At 53.7% G+C, this 21,228-nt stretch overlaps 1 protein-coding gene across 1 annotated transcript; it reads right to left on the reverse strand.

Annotated features, from left to right (window-relative positions):
- Window positions 1-618: 618 nt before the first annotated feature.
- Window positions 619-10,635, reverse strand: RPS6KB2 (ribosomal protein S6 kinase B2). Its single transcript, XM_034767713.1, has 15 exons — window positions 10,505-10,635; window positions 9,320-9,354; window positions 8,936-9,056; window positions 5,634-5,702; window positions 5,395-5,542; window positions 5,076-5,133; window positions 4,036-4,136; window positions 3,856-3,946; window positions 3,563-3,653; window positions 3,126-3,233; window positions 2,748-2,810; window positions 2,327-2,404; window positions 1,732-1,839; window positions 1,461-1,573; window positions 619-1,065 (listed from the first exon to the last, which is right to left on the reverse strand). The coding sequence occupies exons 1-15, from the start codon at window positions 10,574-10,576 to the stop codon at window positions 903-905; spliced, it is 1,419 nt and encodes a 472-aa protein (XP_034623604.1). The 5' UTR covers window positions 10,577-10,635; the 3' UTR covers window positions 619-902.
- Between the last annotated feature and the right edge of the window lie 10,593 nt (window positions 10,636-21,228).

A 21,228-nucleotide genomic window follows, 5' to 3' on the forward strand; every position in this document is an offset into this window, starting at 1 on the left:
AACATGATGGGAGCAGAGTATGAGGCTTCCCCATTGGGCAATTCCCGCAACTGGCTGCCCACCAGCTGGAGTGACACCCCTCCCCCAAACACCATGGAGCAGCTGGCAAGGGGGTGGTGGCAAACTACCTCCCCTCCCCCAGCAACAAGAAGGGAGGGCCACAGCACAGCCATATCCAGGCTTTAATTGGCACAGACCCAGCCACAGAGAGGGGCTGTCTGCCCCCCCCACATGTCACAAGGTGACATGGAGTACAGCAGACAAGCCAGCAACCCTCCCACCCAGAGGAGACAAAGCGTGGTCATTTCCCCAACACTCAGTACCCCCACTGTCCCCCCCACACCATGCCTCTCCAGGCTTTGCCCCCCCCCAACCCCTGGGGCTGAACCCCCACCCCCACCACATACCCTGCATGATGCCCTTCTTCACACAGGCCCCCCAGACATGCTCTGCTCCCTCCCCAGCACACACTGGCACCCCCCGACAACGCCCCTGCCACGCTCTACCCCCCACGCTCTGCTCTCCTCTAGCGCTAACACACACACACACACACACCCCGCCCTGCGCAGCCCCTCGAACCTGAAAGATGATTTGTAGCAATAAAAACAGAGCACCAAGGAAGGGTTAAAAGCCCCGTTGGTGGGAGCTGCAGCCCGGGGGCCCAGCACCCCCTGCCCTCCCCAGCCGGGGCTGCCCCACCTGCTGGAATTGCAGCCCTGACAAAGCATCTCCTCCTGAGTCCATCCCGGCTGGGGGCCCCCGACACCCCCCAGCCCCACTCAGCTGTCAGGGGGCTATGTCCACCCCATGGATCACCGACAGGCTGGGCACCTCCACAGGGAGTTTCCCGCCGGCCCAAGCTGAGTCTCCTGCCCAGGCAGGGGCACTATGCCTGCCTCAAGCTACCTTGCCACCCGGCCCCGGCCCCCCTTCTGCTTCTTGGTGCCCGGCGGCGTCTTGATGGGCAGGGGGGCCGTGCCCTCTGGTGGGGGCAGCAGCCCTAGCTCCATGGGCTCCACCGCCAGGCTGGGTTTGAAGGCCTCGAAGGGAGAGAACTTCAACGGGCTGAAAGCAAGAAGGAAACTGGGAGTGAAACCCTGCAATCAACAGCCCCAGGCCTTGGCACTCAACTCCCCCAAGCTCCAATCCACAGCCCCCATCCCAACCCCTCCACGGGAACCCTAACAACCCCACGCCTTGGCACTGCCTCCCTGCCCACCCAGATCCGCAGCTCCACATGGCAACACCATACAGAGAGAGGGGTATCTACTGTTGAGAAATCCCAGGAAGGGAATGCTAGAGCCACTGCCCCCTAGAGAGGAAAGGCCTCATATCCCACTCCCCATCCCCCTGAGTCAACCAATTCCCCCAGCCTGGTGCCGGATCGGAGCCAGTGCCCCCTAGAGGGGAAAGGAGCCCTGCCTGTTGGTCATCTCCTTTGGAGGTGTCCCTAGTCGTACCTGACGGGCGTTCTGGGGCTGCTGTTGAGCCGGCGAGGGGAGCGCACCTTTGGCTGGAAGGAGAAGCCCTCCTTAATGCTCTCCAGCACCGATGGGGCCACATAGGTAAAGCCCTGCAGAGAGGACAGAGGTCAGAGCAGCATTGATGCCACAGTGCAAGCTCCACCCCCTCCCAGGTGTCAGAGGGCCCCCTGCTGGGAAGGGTGGGGCTGGGCAGTGCTAGCTCCACCCCCTCCCAGCTGTGACAGCACCCCCTGCTGGGAATCCTTACCAGGAAGGCCTGGTTGGCACTCTCACTAATGGAGACATCGTCAGGGCTATCCACGGGTGTCTGACGAGTGAAGCGGGTGTCGAACTGGCTGACGTCATCATCCGATTGCTGCAAGGCAGGAGGGAGGGGGACAAAGAGGGGTCGGCCCAGAACAGGAGGGGCAGCCTGGCATCAGCGCCATCCACCAGCAGGGGAGGATGGCAACCAGGCTTGCCACATAAAGGATCTGGGTTCCCATTTGCCATCCAGGTTTTCCTCCCCCAGGGGGCTGGGAGCTGCAGGGCCTCATGGGGGCTGAGCGCCCTGCACAGCTGTCCTGGACATCTGGGTCCCATTCTCCAACACTGTCTCCCTCCCCCAATACCGGGAGGGCTGGGCTGCAAGGAGCCCTAGGTGCGAGTGCTCTGCACTGCCACCCGGGGGAGGGTGCTGAGAGCTGCGAGGCCCCCTAGGGGTGAGACATCTATTGCCATGTGGGAGAGAGCAAGGCAGGCCTGTTCTGAGCTCAGCCCAGGCTGGGCTGGGCAAGGCAAGCAGGGAGCAATGGGCTGGCTCTCTCCTGCCATTGGGGGGTGGCTGGGGGCGGGGGCAGTACCAGGCAGGGTCTGAAGGGTGGGTCCAGCTTGCGTGCCAGCAGTTCATCCCAGTTGACTTGGCGGAAAAACGGCTGCTTCTGTAGGGAGACACACAGGCAGGAGGTCAGAAGCCCAGCAGCTGCCCCCTCCTCCCCCTTGCCCAGCATGGGTACCTGCCCAGCTCAGGCCTGTGCCCTCCCCTGGGCTCCCCATGCAGACGCCCTGTGGTGCGGGGAGTCCTGGGCCCAGGAAGGCCATGGCAAGGCTGGGCACAAGCCTGTGCCCATGTGGAGAAGAGGCTCCGCCCCCTGCCCAGAGCCATGGCACAGGGAAGGGAGCCGCCTCCTGCCATTGACTCCAGTGTGCCCATGGGTGCAGCTAGGGGAGAAAATCCCCCCCTTCAGAGCGCTGCATACTGCCCCTTCCCTCCCACCTACCTACCTGCACATCAGCTGCATCGCCCGTCCCGCCCCCAATCCTCTGGCTGGGGTTTCTCTTGAGGAACTGAAAAGAGAGAACGGAGTCAGGGGGCCCTCAGGGGAAACAGCCTGGCGGACATGGGGGGTTCCCCCTCTGCCCCCATCCTGATTCCACATCTAGTGGCAACTATTTTGGTGAGACCCATACAAAAGCCCTGATCCAAGATCAGGTTGGTTCTGGGGCTGATGGGTCAGCAGCTTTGAAGAGCGGAAGTGAAGGAGATGGCAACAGTGTCAGACAGGGGCAGGTGCTGGTAACCTACTGGGGGGAGTCGCACAGGTCAGGAACATGAGGCGGTATCCTAGTTGGGGGGGCAGGGAGAGGGCATGCAAGCAGTACCTTCTTGAGTAGATCCCGGGCGTCGGGTGTCAGGTAAGGCGGCAGCACCAGCTTCCCCTTGAGGATCTTGTCGATGGTTTTCTTCCGGTTCTCAGCTGTGAAGGGCGGCTACAAAGGAAGCACAAAGGGGGTTGAGCACGGGGGCGGGGCAAGGTGTGAGCACCAGCAAAAGGGGGCCATGCTGGGGGAGAGGCATGGCTCAGCATTGTGGGGAGGGGCACAAGGGGCGCTGAACCTGGCGCAGAACAAGGGTCTGGGCTGGGGCAGAGCGTGCAGAGTTAGGGATCGCGCTGGGGTAAGGGAAGATGCCGTTTGATGCAAAGGCTCATGGGACAGAGCAACAGCCAGGCCCAGAACTGTACCTGGGGAAAGGGGAAACACTCGGCCTGTGGCTCCGGCCCCCCCACCCCCACGTTAACAGCACGAGCAGGACTTGCCGATCCAGTGAGCATGTCGTACATCAAGGCCCCGAGGCTCCACCAGTCCACGGCCCGGTTGTGTCCGCTCCGCATCAGGATCTCTGGAGCCCTAGGGGCGGCACAGACACCCTGAGCTGCTGGGCCAGCCACTGACCACCCCAAGGCCCCCCAGGGGAGCAGCGTGAGGGGAGAGGGGATGTCTCTGGGGCCAGGTCGCATGGGGGAGCAGTGTGAGGGGAGGTGGGTGTCTCTGGGGCCAGGGCCCACAGGCAAGCAGTGCGAGGGGAGGTGGGTGTCTCTGGGGCACCTACATGTACTCAATGGTCCCACAGAAGGTGTGAGTGACGGCTCCCTCATGGATCGACTCCTTGCACAGTCCAAAGTCTGTCAGCTTGATGTGCCCTGAGGGAGACAAGACCCCATGGGTCAGACCTCCCCAGCCAGGGCTCTCTGCACCCCGCATCGAACCCCGCTGCCCCTGGGCTCCATACCTTGGCTGTTCAACATGATATTTTCCGGCTTCAGGTCCCGGTAGATGATGCCGTTGCAGTGCAGGTGGCCCAGGGCCAGCGTGATCTCGCTCAGATAGAAGCTGCGGCACAAGCAGGAACGAAGCAGTCAGTACCACTCTGACACCCGCAGTTCGTGGGGGTCCTGCTCCCTGAAGTGCCAGCCATGCAGCTCCCCAGTGGGAGCAGCAGCTGACATGCCCGATCAAACCAGGGGGATGGCTCCCACCGTGCCAGAGAACTGGGCACTGCCCAGGGGATCCAGTCAGGCCCTGGGAAATGCTGTGGGCACCCCCATGGCACAAGAACCTCTTCACCACTCACAGACCAGTACGGCCCCACCTCTCCCAGGCTGGCTGGGCCCCAGCTGGCATTCCCTCTGCCTTCCTGCGCCCTCCCTCCTGCTTAGCTCTGCACCTGTGCAGCCCAGTTCCTCCCCTCTGTACCTGCCTCCCCTTGCTGGGACCCCTGCTCCCCCCAGCCCACCACTACCTCCTCCCAGCCCTTGCTTGTCTCCACCTGAAGGAGACTGGCTGCCATTCGAACCAGTGGCGACCGACACTGTGTAACCAAGGACTATGGTGTTGACCATGGAGTCAGCAGGTCACAGTGAGCCCTGGGCTGTTCCTGGCAGTGTGCACAACGTGGGACGCTGAGCTGTGCCAGTTGTTATGTATTCCAACCTGCCCCCATTCCCTGCTGCACACGAGCCCCTGCCTCCCTCAGGTCCTGGTGCCAGCGGGTTGGCTCTGCCTTGGTGCTCTCGCACAGGGGCACCGTCTGGCTTTAAACACGGCTTTGCACTCGACAACAGCTCAATGATCCCTCTGAAGAGCCCCGCTCTGTGGTGTGTTTGCACAATGGGAGCAGGTCCTTTCCACACAGACTTTGTCAACACAGCAAGGGCGGGACAGGTACTGGGCTGGAGATTGGGAGCCTACAAAAACAATCACAACACAGCCGGAGCACTGGCTAGGCGGGGCTGGGGGGGCAGTGTGCTCCCAGCTACTCCAGTCACTGACCATGCTGTATCCTCCAGGAAAATGCCCTCACGCTCCAGCTGCATGAAGAGCTCTCCACCTGCAGACCCAAAACAAAGAGGTACCTGAGCTCCCCACACAGGTCCTGGCTCCTGCCCCACATACCCCCCTCCCACCCACCCAGAGAGGTCATGAGGATAGAGAGGGGGCAGCTCTGGCCAGATTGCAAGCCGACAGCACTATACAGTCTCTGACAACACTGTTCTCACATAGGTCACTCACATGCAGCCTGGTCTCTCCCGCAGCCCTTGCCAGGGCCGAACCCTCCCAAGCCATCCCCAGCCTCAGCCCTGAGCCGTACCACTCAAGCACTCGAGGATGAGGTAGAGCTTGCCACCCGTCTGGAAGGCGTAGATCAGGTCCACGATGAAGGGGTGTTTGATGGCCTCCAGGATGTTCCTCTCAGCCTTGGTGTGAGCCGTGTCCTTGGCGTTGCAGGCGATTTTCGCCTGGGGGGAGACAGACAGAGAGAGGGACATTAGGGTGCCAGTAGGGTGCACCTCCGAGCTCAGCAGCAGGAAGGGCTGGCCAGCTAGTTACCTTCTTCAGGACTTTCATGGCAAAGATCTTCCCGGCATTGGTCCCCTGCACCTTCCGCACCTGGAACACCTGCAAGGGAAGAGAGGGGTCTTTAGGGCAGGCGGTTGTACATAAGAACAGCCATACTGGGTCAGACCAAAGGTCCATCTAGCCCAGTATCCTGTCTACCGACAGTGGCCAATGCCAGGTGCCCCAGAGGGAGTGGACCTAACAGGTAATGATCAAGTGATCTCTCTCCTCCCCTCCATCTCCACCCTCTGACAAACAGAGGCTAGGAACACCATTCCTTACCCATCCTGGTAATAGCCATTAATGGACTTAACCTCCATGAATTTATCCAGTTCTCTTTTAAACGCGGTTATAGTCCTAGCCTTCACCACTTCCTCAGGTAAGGAGTTCCACAAGTTGACTGTGCGCTGTGTGAAGAAGAACTTCCTTTTCTTTGTTTTAAACCTGCTGCCTATTAATTTCATTTGGTGACCCCTAGTTCTTGTATTATGGGAATAAGTAACTTTTCCTTATCTACTTTCTCCACATCACTCATAATTTTATATACCTCTATCATATCCCCCCTTAGTCTCCTCTTTTCCAAGCTGAAAAGTCCTAGCCTCTTTAATCTCTCCTCATATGGGACCCTTTCCAAACCCCTAATCATTTTAGTTGCCCTTTTCTGAACCTTTTCTAGTGCCAGTGTATCTTTTTTGAGATGAGGCGACCACATCTGTACGCAGTATTCAAGATGTGGGTGTACCATCGATTTATATAAGGGCAATAATATATTCCGTCTTATTCTCTATCCCCTTTTTAATGATTCCTAACATCCTGTTTGCTTTTTTGATTTCCTCTGCACACCGCATGGACATCTTCAGAGAACTATCCACAATGACTCCAAGATCTTTTTCCTGATTTGTTGTAGCTAAATTAGCCCCCATCATATTGCATGTATAGTTGGGGTTATTTTTTCCAATGTGCACTACTTTTCATTTATCCACATTAAATTTCATTTGCCATTTTGTTGCCCAATCACTTAGTTTTGTGAGATCTTTTTGAAGTTCTTCACAGTCTGCTTTGGTCTTAACTATCTTGAGCAGTTTAGTATCATCTGCAAACTTTGCAACCTCACTTTTTACCCCTTTCTCCAGATCATTTATGAATAAATTGAATAGGATTGGTCCTAGGACTGACCATTGGGGAACACAACTAATTACCCCTCTCCATTCTGAGAATTTACGATTAATTCCTACCCTTTGTTCCCGGTCTTTTAACCAGTTCTCAATCCATGAAAGGACCTTTCCTTTTATCCCATGACAACTTAATTTATGTAAGAGCCTTTGGTGAGGGACCTTGTCAAAGGCTTTTTGGAAATCTAAGTACACTATGTCCACTGGATCCCCCTTGTCCACATGTTTGCTGACCCCTTCAAAGAACTCTAATAGGTTAGTAAGACACAATTTCCCTTTAGAGAAACCATGTTGACTTTTGCCCAACATTTTATGTTCTTCTATGTGTCTGACAATTTTATTCTTTACTATTGTTTTGACTAATTTGCCCGGTACCGATGTTAGACTTACTGGTCTGTAATTGCCAGGATCACCTCTAGAGCCCTTTTTAAATATTGGAGTTACATTGGCTAACTTCCAGTCATTGGGTACAGAAGCTGATTTAAAGGACAGGTTACAAACCCTAGTTAATAGTTCCGCAATTTCACATTTGAGTTCTTTCAGAACTCTTGGGTGAATGCCATCTGGTCCCAGTGATTTGTTAATGTTAAGTTCATCAATTAATTCCAAAACCTCCTCTAGTGACACTTCAATCTGTGACAGTTCCTCAGATTTGTCACCTACAAAAACCGTCTCAGGTTTGGGAAACTTCCTAACATCCTCAGCTGTGAAGACTGAAGCAAAGAACTCATTTAGTTTCTCTGCAATGACTTTATCATCTTTAAGCGCTCCTTTTCTCTCTCTGTCATCAAGGAGCCCCACTGGTTATTTAGCAGGCTTCCTGCTACTGATGTACTTAAAAAACATTTTGTTATTACCTTTTGAATTTTTGGCTAGCCGTTCTTCAAACTCCTCTTTGGCTTTTCTTATTACATTTTTACACTTAATTTGGCAGTGTTTATGCTCCTTTCTATTTACCTCACTAGGATTTGACTTCCACTTTTTAAAGGAAGTCTTTTTATCTCTCACTGCTTCTTTTACATGGTTGTTAAGCAACGGTGGCTCTTTTGTAGTTCTTTTACCGGGTTTCTTAATTTGGGGGTATACATTGAAGTTGGGCCTCTATTACGGTGTCTTTAAAAAGCGCCCATGCAGCTTGCAGGGATTTCACTTTAGTCACTGTACCTTTTAATTTCTGTTTAACTAACCACTTCATTTTTGCATAGTTCCCCTTTTTTAAATTAAATGCCACAGTGTTGGGCTGTTGAGATGTTCTTCCCACCACAGGGATGTTAAATGTTATTATATTATGGTCACTATTTCTAAGCGGTCCTGTTATTATTATCTCTTGGACCAGCTCCTGCACTCCACTTAGGACTAAATCCAGAGTTGCCTCTCCCCTTGTGGGTTCCCGTACCAGCTGCTCCATGAAGCAGTCATTTAAAGTATCGAGAAATTTTGTCTCTGCATTTCGTCCAGTGCCAGATACCCAGTGCCATGCCAACAGCAGGTAGGCAGCTTCTTCCAGCAACTCAGGGGACCATCTGGGAGGAGATGCCCCGATGGAAACAACATGACAGGATTCAGAAATGCAGCCACAGGGCCTCATGGGAGTTGTAGCTCAGTGGCCTTATGCAGCCCCTCTATAAGCCAAGCTCCCCAACCACAATTCATTTCCCATGATGCGCTGGAGCCATGCGAGAGCCACTTGGCGCTGCCTGTCCTCCACAAGAACTGAGTTCATGGTGCATCCTGGGAGAGGTAGTCTAGTTAAGGATCCAGGCCCACAGAGGAGATCAGGGCCAGGAGGCATCTGAACTACACTAGCCATGTGGCACAACAATGGCATGTCAGAATTGAAATTTCTGACCAGTTCTCTCCACCAGACAAGTTGCCCGCAATATAGAGCCCTAGAGCAGACTCTGGCAAGGGTCCCAGCGCCCAATCTCTCCCCTCCAACCCTCCTCGTTCTCATCCATAGAGGTTTCTGGCTAGCAGGGGTCCAGGAGAGAAATAGGGGTGAGTCAGTCCCACAGTGACATCCCCCAGTAGAGAGAGATGAGATAGTAGGGACATGTGAGGCACACACCCTTGCTCCCCGCAGCTGGCCCCATCAGTCCCATGCGTCTGGCCCTTCCCTACCTTGCCGTAGCCACCCTTGCCTAGGACGCGCAGCAGCTCGAAACAGTGGGGCCCAATGCGCTCAGGGCCATTGTTGACGCTGCTCTCTGAGATCTCGATCTCCTCATAGTGCCCCACCGGCCTGAAGGAGATGGGAAGAGACGTGAGCAGGGAGCACATGCTGGAGACACCATAGAGAACAGGGAGGAAGAGCCGCCCAGGGAGAGGGAATACTGGGCCAGTGAACAGCTGGGGGAAAGCCCCTGGGAATAGGGCAGGTTCTGGCTCATGAGTGCCCGCTCCCTCCACCCAGGGAGGCTGGTTCGATTCATCAGCTCCCCAAAGAAAGAATGACATTTGTCCAAAGCCCCTGCACCCACCCAGCCCCTTCCCTGGGCTACTTACTCCAGGCCATTCCCCCGCAGCTCCAAATCCATCTCCTAGGACAGAGATGGGGAAATCAGACAAGCACACACTGACAACCCCCACAAGGACAAGGGGTCACAGGGGTTAGGGGCAGTCTGCCAAGGGCACAGGGGCTAGTGGCACCAGAACTAGGATCAGGCACTTGGAGTCTAAGGGGGCAGCAGGGCTAGGAGCAGGCAGCCAGGGGTTGGGCATGGGGCAGAGAGATGAGTTATGTACCAGGGCTAGGAGCAGACTGCCACAGAGTGCCAATGGGGTGGGCAGCACCAGTTTTCAGGTCTGGCTGCTGGGAGGTGCCAGGTTTAAGGTCAGGCTGTGGCGCATCAAGAGGACAGGGAGCTGACAGCCTCCCAGGGGCAGGGTGAGGCGCTGGTTTCGCTGGGGTGTTATTAGTCACAGGTAACAAGGATGCTCTGTGATCGGGGTGCAGTCACCTTCCAAGGACACTGCTCATCACACTGTCCAGAGTCACAGACTGTGGGGAGGTGGGACAAGATGCAGGGGGCCTAGTCGCCCGCGCAACTTCTTTGGGGGGGAAGGGGGGCAGAAGAAAAATCACATGCTACCCGGACACTGGGGGCAAGTGCAGAGGAAGATCTTAAGGGGGGGGGGCAGAGGAGCACAGAAGCCCAGGGGGAGGGGGGCAGGTGCAGGGGAGCCGAGGACTCTGTAGGGGTAGCAGGGTTGAGAGGCAGATTAGGGTGCCTGGGGGCATATGGGGGAGCTGAGGAGCAGGTTGGAGGGCCCAGAGGTTCAGGCAGGGGATACATGAGGGCCCTGAAGGGCAGGTGGGTGGTCCCTGGGGACCAGGTTGGGGGGCCATGCAGGGGATAGATAGGGAACCTTGGGGGCAGGTTGGAGGGACCGAGGGCAGGGGACCAAGCTGGTGGGCTGAGGAGCAGGTTGAGGGCCCCAGGGATTGAGGTAGGGGATAGAGAGGGGCCCTGGAGGGCAGGTGGGAGACCCCAGTGGACCAGGTTGTGGGGCCAGACAGGGGATAGATGGGGGACCTGGTTGTGGGGGCTAGGCAGGGGATAGATGGGGGACCTGGGGGCAGGTGGGGGGCCCTGGGGGACCAGGTTGGAGCCCAGGCAAGGGATAGATGGGGGGCCTGGGGGCAGGTGGGGGTCCCGGTCCGTGGCTCTGTCCACTCCCCGCTCTCACCGCCCCCAGCTCGGGCTCGTCCCCGTCGCTCCCCTCCTCGGTCTCCAGGTCGATGTCGAACACCCCGGCCATGGCGACAGCAGCGGCTGCCCCAGGTTCCCCCGGCCGGCCCCCGCCCCCTCCTTCCCAGTGCTGCGTCACAGCCCCGCGCCCGCCACCGTCCCGGGCCCCCGAGCGCCGTGTGTGACGTCACCAAGGCTTCTGGGAACTGTAGTCCTAGTTCGCTGAGGGATTCGGAAAGGGAAGAGACTCAATCGCGGGGGCCTCTGGGAAACATGACCCCGGGGTCGGAGTATATGTAGCTGTGCGCTTATGCCTACTGCTCTCCCCCAGACCTGCCCCTCCTCCTTCCCCGTGAGTCTCTTCCCGCAGGGGCTCCTCTTACCTTCCCCCCCCGGCAGGTTCCCCCACCCACTCCTGCCCCTTCCCTTCCCTGGGCGGGGCTCGCTCCGTGTTCCTGCCCCGGCTGTGATCCCGGCCGCCAGGGTGGGGTGTCACACGTCTGTCTGGCCCCACAGCGCACTGCTCACCACATGCTGGGGGTCCTATAACGCGGCTGGATTAACTCTCCCGTGGACCCCTGGGGGTCTGGAGTGTGGGGGTGGGGGCAGGGGATTGGGGTGCGGGGGGTGCAGCTCTAGCTGGGGGGGTGCAGCCAGGGATGGGACAGGGGTTGGGGTCTGGCAGGAGGTTTGAGGTGTGGGCTAGGGCTACCATATTTCAACAATCAAAAAAGAGGACACGGGGGGGGTGAGCCCCGCCCTAGCCCCCATCCACTCCCTCCCACTTCCTGTCCCCTGACTGGCCCCCTCAGAATTCCCAACCCCCCTGCTCCTTGTGTCCCCTGACTGCCCCCTCCTGAGACCCCCCCTACCCTAACTGCCTCCCTAGAACCTTACCCCCTACCTGTCCCCTGACTGCCCCGACTCTTATCCTCACCCCCGCCCCCAGACAGAGGCCCAGGACTCCCACGCCCATCCAACCACTCCCTGTCCCCTGACTGGCCCCCCCCAGAACCTCCAACCCCCCCTACTCCCTGTCCCTTGACTGCCCCCTCCAGAACCCCCCTGCCCCTTCTCCAACCCCCTGGCTCCCTTACCATGCCGCTCCGCGGCACACTCCAGGGGGCATCTGGACACAGCCACAACTGGCTCAGAGGGCCTGGGGGTGGGGAGACTTCAGAATACCTTAATGGGAGGGACCCCCCCAAGGCCTCTAACCACCATCTGTCTAGGGCTTTGGTTTTTTTTTAAATCTTCCCCAACATCTATCCCCCAGCACCAGGCTGGGCACGGCTACTGCTGCCAGGCGTCCTTTCCATCGGTCAAGTACCCCGCAGTCACCCTCCCCCTGCCCCCGCTCCGTTCCAGCGAGGGCACGACCAGCACGCTGTGAGGAAATAGACACCTGGGCTCCAGACAGGAGCTAAATTCTGTTTTCCCTGCTGCGGGGCAGTTCTCTCCCCCCTGCAAAAGCAGGTTAGAACAGCCGTGCCCCGGCTCTTCCCAGGGTGCGGCACACTGGGCAGCAGGGGAGGGGGGGGAGGAGGAGGGAGGAGCTCTAGAGCTGCCGGAGGCCGCCTGGCCAGTGATTTGAAGCTGCAGGGGAGAGAAGGGGGAAGGGGAGGAGAGGCTCTGGCTGCTGGAGCCCCATGCTAGTGGCTCAATCCAGCCGGCCGCACTATCACCCGCGCCGTGCTCTGCAGGGGGGGAGAATGCCGGACATTTTAAGATATTTACAAATTCCCCCCTGAACGCTATTTTTAACCTAAAAAGCCGGACGTGTCCGGGAGAATCCAGACAAATGGTAACCCTAGTGTGGGGTCTGGGTGGGAGTTTGGGTGTGGGAGGGGGCTCAGGGCTGGGGTTGAGGTCTACAGTGCATGCTCTGGCCAGGAGGCACTTACCTCGGACAGCTCCTGGTCAGTGGCACAGCAGGGCTAATGCAGGATCCCTGCCTGCCTTGGCTCCATGCTGCTCTGCTTCCCGAGGTGGCCGGCATGTCTGCTCTGCGCAGTGCACAGGTCCTGCGGCCAATGGGAACTGCAGAGCTGGCACTGGGGGCGGGGGCAGCATGCAGAGATTCCCTCAATCCCCTCGCCTAGGGGCTGCAGGGGCACATCGGCAAGCCGGCGCTGGCGGCTCCAGTCTCGGGGGGGTGTGGTGTGCCGAGGCTTGGGGACCAGTGTGCGGCCTGTGGCACGGAGATTTGCCACAGTCTGGGTGAAAAGAAGCCACAGACTGCATCCTGGCCTGCGGCGCTCCCCCTTAGCCTGAGGCCTTGGGCTGCAGCCCCTAAAGCCCCGCATTAATCCGGCCCTGCCTGTAACAAAAACAGACGCCCTGGGTGCCAATGCCGTGAGGCTTTCCTGGCCTGCCGATCTAGCCCAGCAAAAGCCAGGGCCCCCAGGTGTCTGAGCAAGGGGTAACTGTGACGTTCCCCACAGTACAATCTGGGTCTGAACAGCTGTGCCCTCAACTCTCTAACCTGGGGTTCTTCACTGTGAGAACAACCACTGCCTGTCTGCTCACACACAGCCTCCAACATGTAAAAATCACTCCCTGCTGAATTATCTGAGAGCTTCTAGCCAGCTGCTCCTGAATTATATTACAGAGCGACACCAGTAAATTCCCAGTCCCAGATTTGTCTCCAGAAATGTGCATCTTGTACTGCCCAGCTCTTTCCTTCTGGGCAGTACAAGCTCATAGAAAGTCTACCATTTCATTCATAGAAAATGATATGCACAAACCCTTTTATCGCAGATGGAGTTTCCCAAACCGTTCAAACACATGCTGGTTTAGATAAAACAATAAAGCAAGTTTATTAACTACAGGAAGATTGATTAATGATAAGTGATGAGGCATAAAATAACTGGTTACAAAGCAATAAAAAGTAAAACACAAACTAATATGTAACTTAACAAGCAAAGTGAATTTAAAGCAAAAGATTTCTCTCACCATATGCTTACAGTAGTCTGGCTGGATTCCTTCAGCGAGGACCCTCCCCCAGTTCAATGATGCTTCTTTTGTCCTTTAAACACCATTGATAGAGATGAGGGGAGAGAGGTGATTTGAGGTCTCTGTTCCTCATTTTTATATCTTTTCCTCCTCTTTGAGAATCATCTCTAACTGGGGTTCAGGGACAGCCAGTCTGTCAAGATGTAAATTTCTCATTCACACCCTTCTTCCTACCAAAGAATGGCTGATTTAGCCAGGTGATAGTCCATTTGATTGTGTGTACTATCATTATATGTGAAGTTATGAAGTTTTGCTATGTGCGTGGTACTGAAATATGTTGTGAGGTTGGGAGACGCACACAGACAGCCTTTCAGTGGCAACAAAGGAGCAGCTAGTAAGGCAGATTTATATCAGAATCAGCCAGACAGGTGTTGATGACTCCTTAGAGAGGGTACATACGCAATGGGGGCTGCTTAGCCTTCAAGTCACAGCCCGGATCTTTCTAGCCCCTGGAAAGAAAGTCTAAATGAGGGTTGATGACATCACCGCTTGGATGTCATTCCTCCCCCATGGAATCACAGGACTGGGAGGGACCTTGAGAGGTCATCTAGTCCAGTCCCCTGCACTTATTGCTGGACTAAGTATTATCTAGACCAGGGGTCTCAAACACGCAGCCCGCGGGGTGATTTTCTGCGGCCCGCGAGCCCCCCCCCCCCCCCCGCCCTCCCCCAGTGTTTACCAGAGTGGCTCCGGTCGGACATGCACCGGGGGCAGGGCATGCTCCCTGCCTGTCTGCCCTGCCCTGCCCTGCGCAGCTCCGTGGGGAAAGGGGGGCGAGGGGGCTGTGTGTGGCTGTTACTTCAGGTGGAGCCCCCAGCAGCTCCAATTGGCCAGGAACGGGGAACTGTGGCCAATGGGAGCTGCTGGAGGCGGTGCCTCAAGCAACAGAAACACACAGCCCCTCCACCCCCCCCTTCCCCACGTTCCAGCCTCTTGTGGGGGCAGGGCAGACAGGGAGCCTGCCCTGCCCCCGGAACGCGCTGGGCCAGATCCTGCCCCCCGAACCCATCCTGCAGCTGAACCCCCTGCCCTGACCCCCCTGCCATACCCTGCACCCCTCCTGCACCCCGACCCCCTGCCTCACCCCTCACCCTTCCTGCATCCCAACCCACTGCCCTGAGCCCCATGCCGCACCCCTCCTGCACCCCGACCCCCTGCCATACCCTGCACCCCTCCTGCACCCTGAGCCCCCTGCCACACCCCGCACTCCTCTTGCACCCCAATCCCCTGCCCTGAGCCCCCTGCTGCACTCTGCACCCTGACGTCTTGCTGTACCCCTCATCCCTCCTGCACCCCACACCCCAACTCCCTGCCCTGAGCCCCCACCACACCCCTCCTGCACCCCCTGGGCCGGGCCAGATCCTGCCCCCCGAACCCCTCCTGCATCCAAACCCCCTGGGGGCAGGGAGGGGGCAGAGTTGGGGTGGGGATTTCGGGGAAGAGGTTGGAATGGGGGCAGGGAAGGGGTCAGAAGAGGTGGGGCAGGGGCCTCATGGAAGGGGTGGAGTGGGGGCAGGGCCGAGGGTGGCAGGGAGGGAGGTGTCAGTAATGCAGCCCTTGGGCAATGTACTAGTCCTCATGTGGCCCTCATGGTCATTTGAGTTTGAAACCCCTGATCTAGACCATCCCTGACAGGTGTTTGTCTAACCTGCTCTTAAAAATCTCCAATGGTGTGATAAATGAAGCGGGGGGGAGTTGAACACCCAGCCAGCCAGTTAGCTACAGAATCCCTGTTAGTAGCTATTCTCTATTTGCTTTACCTATAAAGGGTTAAAAAAAAAAGCCCATAGGTAAAAGGAAGGGAGTAGGCACCTGACCAAAAGAGCCAATAGGAGGGCTAAAACTTTTTAAAATTGGGGGGGAAACTTTCCCTTTGTCTATCTGTTGTTGCTCTCTTGGGAGAGGAGACACAGAGCAGCAATGCTGTAAGAAGCTTGTGCCAGGTATGAAAAAGCATCAAATCATACCTAGAATTACTCATTTGAAACCCCAGATATGTAAGTAGATCAGGAAATGTCTAGGAAGATGCAAGTAGGTTTCTCTCTTTTATTTCTGTAAGGCTTGTGGACTCTTCTGCTAACCCCCAAATGCTTTTGTTTTGCTGGTAACCATTAAGCTGGACCTCAAGAAAACCATTCTCGATGCTTAATTATTATATTTGCTCTTTTAAAATCTAGCAATAGCCTAAGTTCCAGATGTATTTTCTTTCTTTTTGTTTTTAAGAAAATTTACCTTTTTTAAGAACAGGACTGGGTTTTTGTGTCCTAAGAGGTTTGTGCATTTGTTGTGTAATTAGCTGGTGGCAACAGCTGATTTCCTTTGTTTTCTTTCTCAGATCTTCCCTGGGGGTGTGTATGTGAAAGGGCTTGAGGGTACCCCACAGGGAGGAATTCCCAAGTGTGCCTTCCTGGGTTCAAAGGGTTTTTTTTGTTTGTTTGTTTTGCATATGGGTGATGGCAGCATCTACCATCCAAGGTAAGAGAGAAACTGTAACCTTGGGGGTTTAATACAAGCCTGGAGTGGCCAGTATTAATTTTTAGAATCCTTGTGGGCCCCCACCTTCTGCACTCGGAGTGACAGAATGAGGAATCTGGAGATCCCACAACCTCCCTAGGCAATTTAGACCAGTGCTTAACTACCCTGACAGGAAATTTTTCCTAATGTCCAATCTAAACCGTCCTTGATGCAATTTAAGCTCATTGCTTCTTGTCCTATCCTCGGAGGTTAAGGCGAGGTTAAAACAACCTGTTATGTACTTGAAAAATGTTATCATGTCCCCTCTCAGTTTTCTGTTCTCCAGACTAAACAAAGCCAATTTTTTCAATCTTCCCTCATAGGTCCAGTTTTCTAGATCTTTAATCATTTTTGTTGCTCTTGTCTGGACTTTCTCTAATTTGTCCACATCTTTCCTGAAATGTGGCACTCAAATGTTTGCTTTTTTTGCTTCATTGTTACAATGTTGACTCATATTTACCTTGTGACCCACTATGACTCCAGATCCCTTTCTGCAGTACTCTTTCCTAGGGAGTCATTTCCCATTTGGTATGTGTGCAACTGATTGTTCCCTCCTATGTGGAGTACTTTGCATTTGTCCTTATTGAATTTCATCCTGTTTGTCAGACCATTCTCCAGTTTATTCTGAATTTTAATCCTGTCCTCCAAAGCACTCGCAACCCCTCCCAGTTTGGTATCATCCACAAACGTTATAAATGTATTCTCTATGCCATTATCTAAACCATCTCAACACCTGGAAGACTCTCTGGAAGACAAAGACTTTGAGAGGGAATGCAGCCTGTATATAAAGAACTGTAAGATGCTTATAATCTCTCTTAGGGTGAGAAACTGCTTGATTCAAATCTTGCTTAGTCTGTAGAATTTAGACTGTTTATTTTTATTTCTTATGTAACCAACTTTAATGTCTATGCCTACTACTTATAATCACTTAAAATCTATCTTTCTATAATTAATAAATCTGTTTCCCATTTTACCTAAAACAGTGTGTTTTTGGTTGAAGTGCTTAGAGAATCTCAGCTCAGGTTAACAAGGGCTGTTGCATGTCCACTACCCTTTGTCAGAGTAGCGAACTAATTAATGCGCTTGCACTGTCCAAGGGAGTTTTGAGAAGTGTAATACGGTATATTGCTGGGGTGATTTGTTGATGCCTCTCTCTGTATAATTCATGAGTAGCTTGGAGAGCCTTCATGCAATTCAGTTAGGTGTGGGTGTCCACATGCTGATGGCTGAGTGATCACAGCGCCTGGAGGGTTTTGCTATTTGTCACGGGCATAGCATTGTGAGAGACAGCCCAGGCTGGAGAGTTAAAGTGGAACAGCAGTTCCAGGTTGTACCCTGGGGATCCCATCACAGTGGCACAGCGAGGAGGGTGAAATGCACAGCTTGTTGTTCTGATCAAGATTTGCACTTCATATACTAGTGTCCATATTTTAAGTGAGACTTTAAGTGGGTTGCCTGAACACAGTCGAGAGAATTACAAGTTTGTTTTTTTCTCTTTGCTTATTTCAGGAAAGGGAAATAGCAGCAGAAAGGCATACAGATGAGTGAGTGGTGAAGTTGCAAAGTTAGAACTGTACTGCAGGTAGTAGAAAAACAAAAAGAGCACCAATGAATCTTGGAACTAAAGCAGGTGGAGGCAGAGAGAGAGGTGGACAGAAAGGAAGCCGCGCACAAACGAGCCCTAGAACGCCAAGCCAAAGAAGCTGAGGAAACGGAAAAAGAGTGGAGGCACCAATTGGACTTGCTAGAAAAGCAGAACTAGAACTGTCCGACCCTAATGATTCCCATCGCTCCAAAAATCCACAAATGGGAGCAGTTGTATTCTGTATATAAAGAGACAGGTGATGTCACAGAATATTTTACTACTTTTGAGAAGCTGTGTGCAGCTCATGTGATTCCTGATGACAAGTCCCCACCCTGATTGCAAAATTAACTGGTAAAGCTCTGAATATACTCAATGAAATGCCAATTTAGGATGCTTTAGATTATTGTAAATTCAAAGAAACAGTTTTGAAATGACTTCAGATTACCCCTGAAACAGATAGGGTGACATTTAGAAATATTAAGAGAAATGTTGGTATGAGTAATGAGGAATCTAATGGGAAAATAGGTGAGGGGAAAAGGTGATGAAAGTTTTGAACAAATGTTTGACCTTGTTGCTCAGGAGCATTTCCTAAGCATATATAAAGATGATGTAAAACAGTGTCTATAGGATAAAAATTTGAAAACTGTGGATGAGATGGCATCTCTACCTGATAGCTTTGAGCAGACCCAGGCATCTATTGAGAGTAAGTCACAGAAAGGGGGGTTTAAACCTGGTGGGAAGAGAGGATCCTGTTTTACCTCTGGGAAGAAAAAGGGTGGCTGGGCACTTACCTCCCCAAAACCATTCCTCTATTCCACATCCCAAACCTCCTGTGAAATAGAAGAGACCAAAAGATGCTAATTGTAATTCCACTGATCACCTGCTAGGAGGAAGCAGGCAACAAGTAGCCATGTTAATGCTACTGTCCTCAGCACAGGAGCCTCTGAGGCACCTGATACTTGAAATGTTGGTTCTATGTGATTAGCCTCTGCAGAAACAGACATGGAACACATAAAGGTTGTCAGAATTAATGGCAGGGAATATTTGGGATGGAAGATACAGGTGCAGAGATTTCTGTGGTTAAGCAGGGTGTAATTCAAGAAGGTGACACATTGCCAGGACAGATGGCAGAGCTTTTATTAGTAGGAGATTTCAGGATTCTTGTGCCTTTGGCCAGAATGTGCATAGAAACTGGTGGGTTAGAAAGTGAATTAAAGCTGGGGATAGCGGATGATATCCCTATAGACATGCTCATGATAAATGATTTTTCCCTGTACCTCAGGCTGTTAAGGTGTCTGCCCGCAGCAAGAAGGAATATTATGCTGGGGCCCCAGAGGGAAAGGGTAAAGTTCCCAAGACTGCTGAAGGAAAGTGAGAAAGTCTCTTTGATTTTTCTGCAGCAAAGGGAAGAAGCATGGGCGGGGGGCGGAGTTTGAGACCAGCTCCTGCGCTGCAGCTGAATGCAGCACCTCCTCCAAAGGGGGCGGGGGGAGTGCCAGTCACTGAGAGAACTGTTTGAGTTGTTAGCTGCAAGCCCTTTGCAGCTGAACAAGGGGAAGATCCTGCTCTAGAGAGCTGTCCTAGAGAAGGAAAATGGGGAAAGGATTTCTGTGGGAGATAAGCAGCCCTCTAAGCAATTGGCATTGTCTAGCCAGTAGCATAGGGAAGGAATAGTGGGAGCACATGGTCATAGAATATCAGGGTTGGAAGGGACCTCAGGAGGTCATCTAGTCCAACCCCCTGCTCAAAGCAGGACTAATCCCCAGACAGATTTTCTTGCCCCAGATCCCTAAATGGCCCTCTCAAGGATTGAACTCACAACCCTGGGTTTAGTAGGCCAATGCTCAAACCACTGAGCTATCCTCCCCCTAATGATGTCGCCTCACTGGTGACTTGGGAAAGGATGCCCAGGACTGAGTGGCTGATTCAGCATCTGTGCACCCAGGCATGCCACCTGTAACTCAGGTTCAAAGAGGGGACTGTGTAAGTGACCTTTCAGAGGATAGCAGTCACATGGCTAACTTCTCAGGGACAGAGAAGGGGGTGATGGAGGGTACCCCAATCCAGGTCCCAGTTTTCCAGGACACCAGTCTTAATATGCTTGTGGAAATTAACTGTGTCTCTTTAAGACAGGATGCAGATTCTACTGAGGAAGTGGTGGTTGTCTGTGATCATGCAAACGACCAAGCTGTCAGAGGGGAGGGCGTCTTCCTCCAGTCTGCTAACTCACAGAAAGCAGCTGAGAGAGAGTTGCTGGGAAAAGGTACATCTGACCAAAGAGTGACACTCTTAACCCAGAGAGGACAGATCACAATCATCTAGAAAAAGGGGGCTGGGAAAGTCCTAATGCTGGGAGTGGGGAACATAGGGTAACCTCAAGAAGGGAGATGGATTTCTTGCATATGGACGTCCTGGGGTTGGGAGACAGTTCTACACAACCAATATGCAGAATCGTCCAACAGCCTTATCTCACCAGACTCTGGAGTACTAAATCCCCAGAGATATGATTGGATTGAAAACCTAGAAAACCAGTAACTGAACACATGCTAAGTTCAGGAAGGAGTTGAAAAACACAATTAGTATTGAACAAACCAGACTGCCTAAACAGAAGGTGTAGTATGACAAAAGATATTTGTAAAGGGAAAGGCCCATCTGTGATACAGGGTTTGGTGCTACTGTTAAACCTCTTGATAAAAATGTGGATACTAATGGTAAACCTGATGACAAAGAATTTGGGGCTGATGGTAAGCCTGATGAAAAGGTGCAATATGCATGATTTTGGGGAAAAGCTTTTGGATATGCTTGGAGTGGTAAATAAGATCACACTGTGTGTTAAGTATCAGAGGGGTAGCCGTGTTAGTCTGGATCTGTAAAAAGCAACAAAGAGACCTGTGGCATCTTAAAGACTAGCAGATGTATTGGAGCATAAGCTTTCGTGGGTGAATGCCCACTTCGTCAGACGCATGTAATGGAAATTTCCAGAGGCAGGTTCTTGCCTGCATATTTATACCTGCCTCTGGAAATTTCCATTACATGCGTCTGACGAAGTGGGCATTCACCCACGAAAGCTTATGCTCCAATACATCTGCTAGTCTTTAAGATGCCACAGGACTCTTTGTTGCTTTTTACTGTGTGTTAAGAAGACCTATGGTAATGCTGCTTTTCAGCTAATACCTGTAAACAAAGTTGGAGCCATAGTAAACCTTGTTTGCTGTATGAAAGGGGAAACCTAGGCATACCACCAGGGGTGGCAGGTTTGTATAATTTTTGGTGGTGGCCAGAACGGGTGCAGGAAGGGGTTTGGGGTGCGGGCTCTGGAAGGAAGTTTGGGTGTGGGAGGGGTGCGGGCTCTGGGACAGAATTTGAGTGCTGGGTGCAGGCTCTGGGCTAAGGCAGGGGGTTGGGGTGTGGGCTCAGAGGGAGTTTGGGTGCAGAAGGGGGTTTGGGGTGCAGGCTCTGGGAGAAAGTTTGGGTGTAGGAGGGGTGCAGGCTCTGGGAGGGGGTTTGGGTGCAGGCTCTGGGCTGGGACAGAGGGTTGGAGTGCAGGGCATGGGGCTGGGCTGAAGATGAGGAGTTTGGGGTGCAGCAGGCAGGCTGCCCTGGGGCTG

The sequence above is a fragment of the Trachemys scripta genome, chromosome 4, assembly GCF_013100865.1.
Source record: "Trachemys scripta elegans isolate TJP31775 chromosome 4, CAS_Tse_1.0, whole genome shotgun sequence".
NCBI classification, from domain to species: domain Eukaryota; kingdom Metazoa; phylum Chordata; order Testudines; family Emydidae; genus Trachemys; species Trachemys scripta.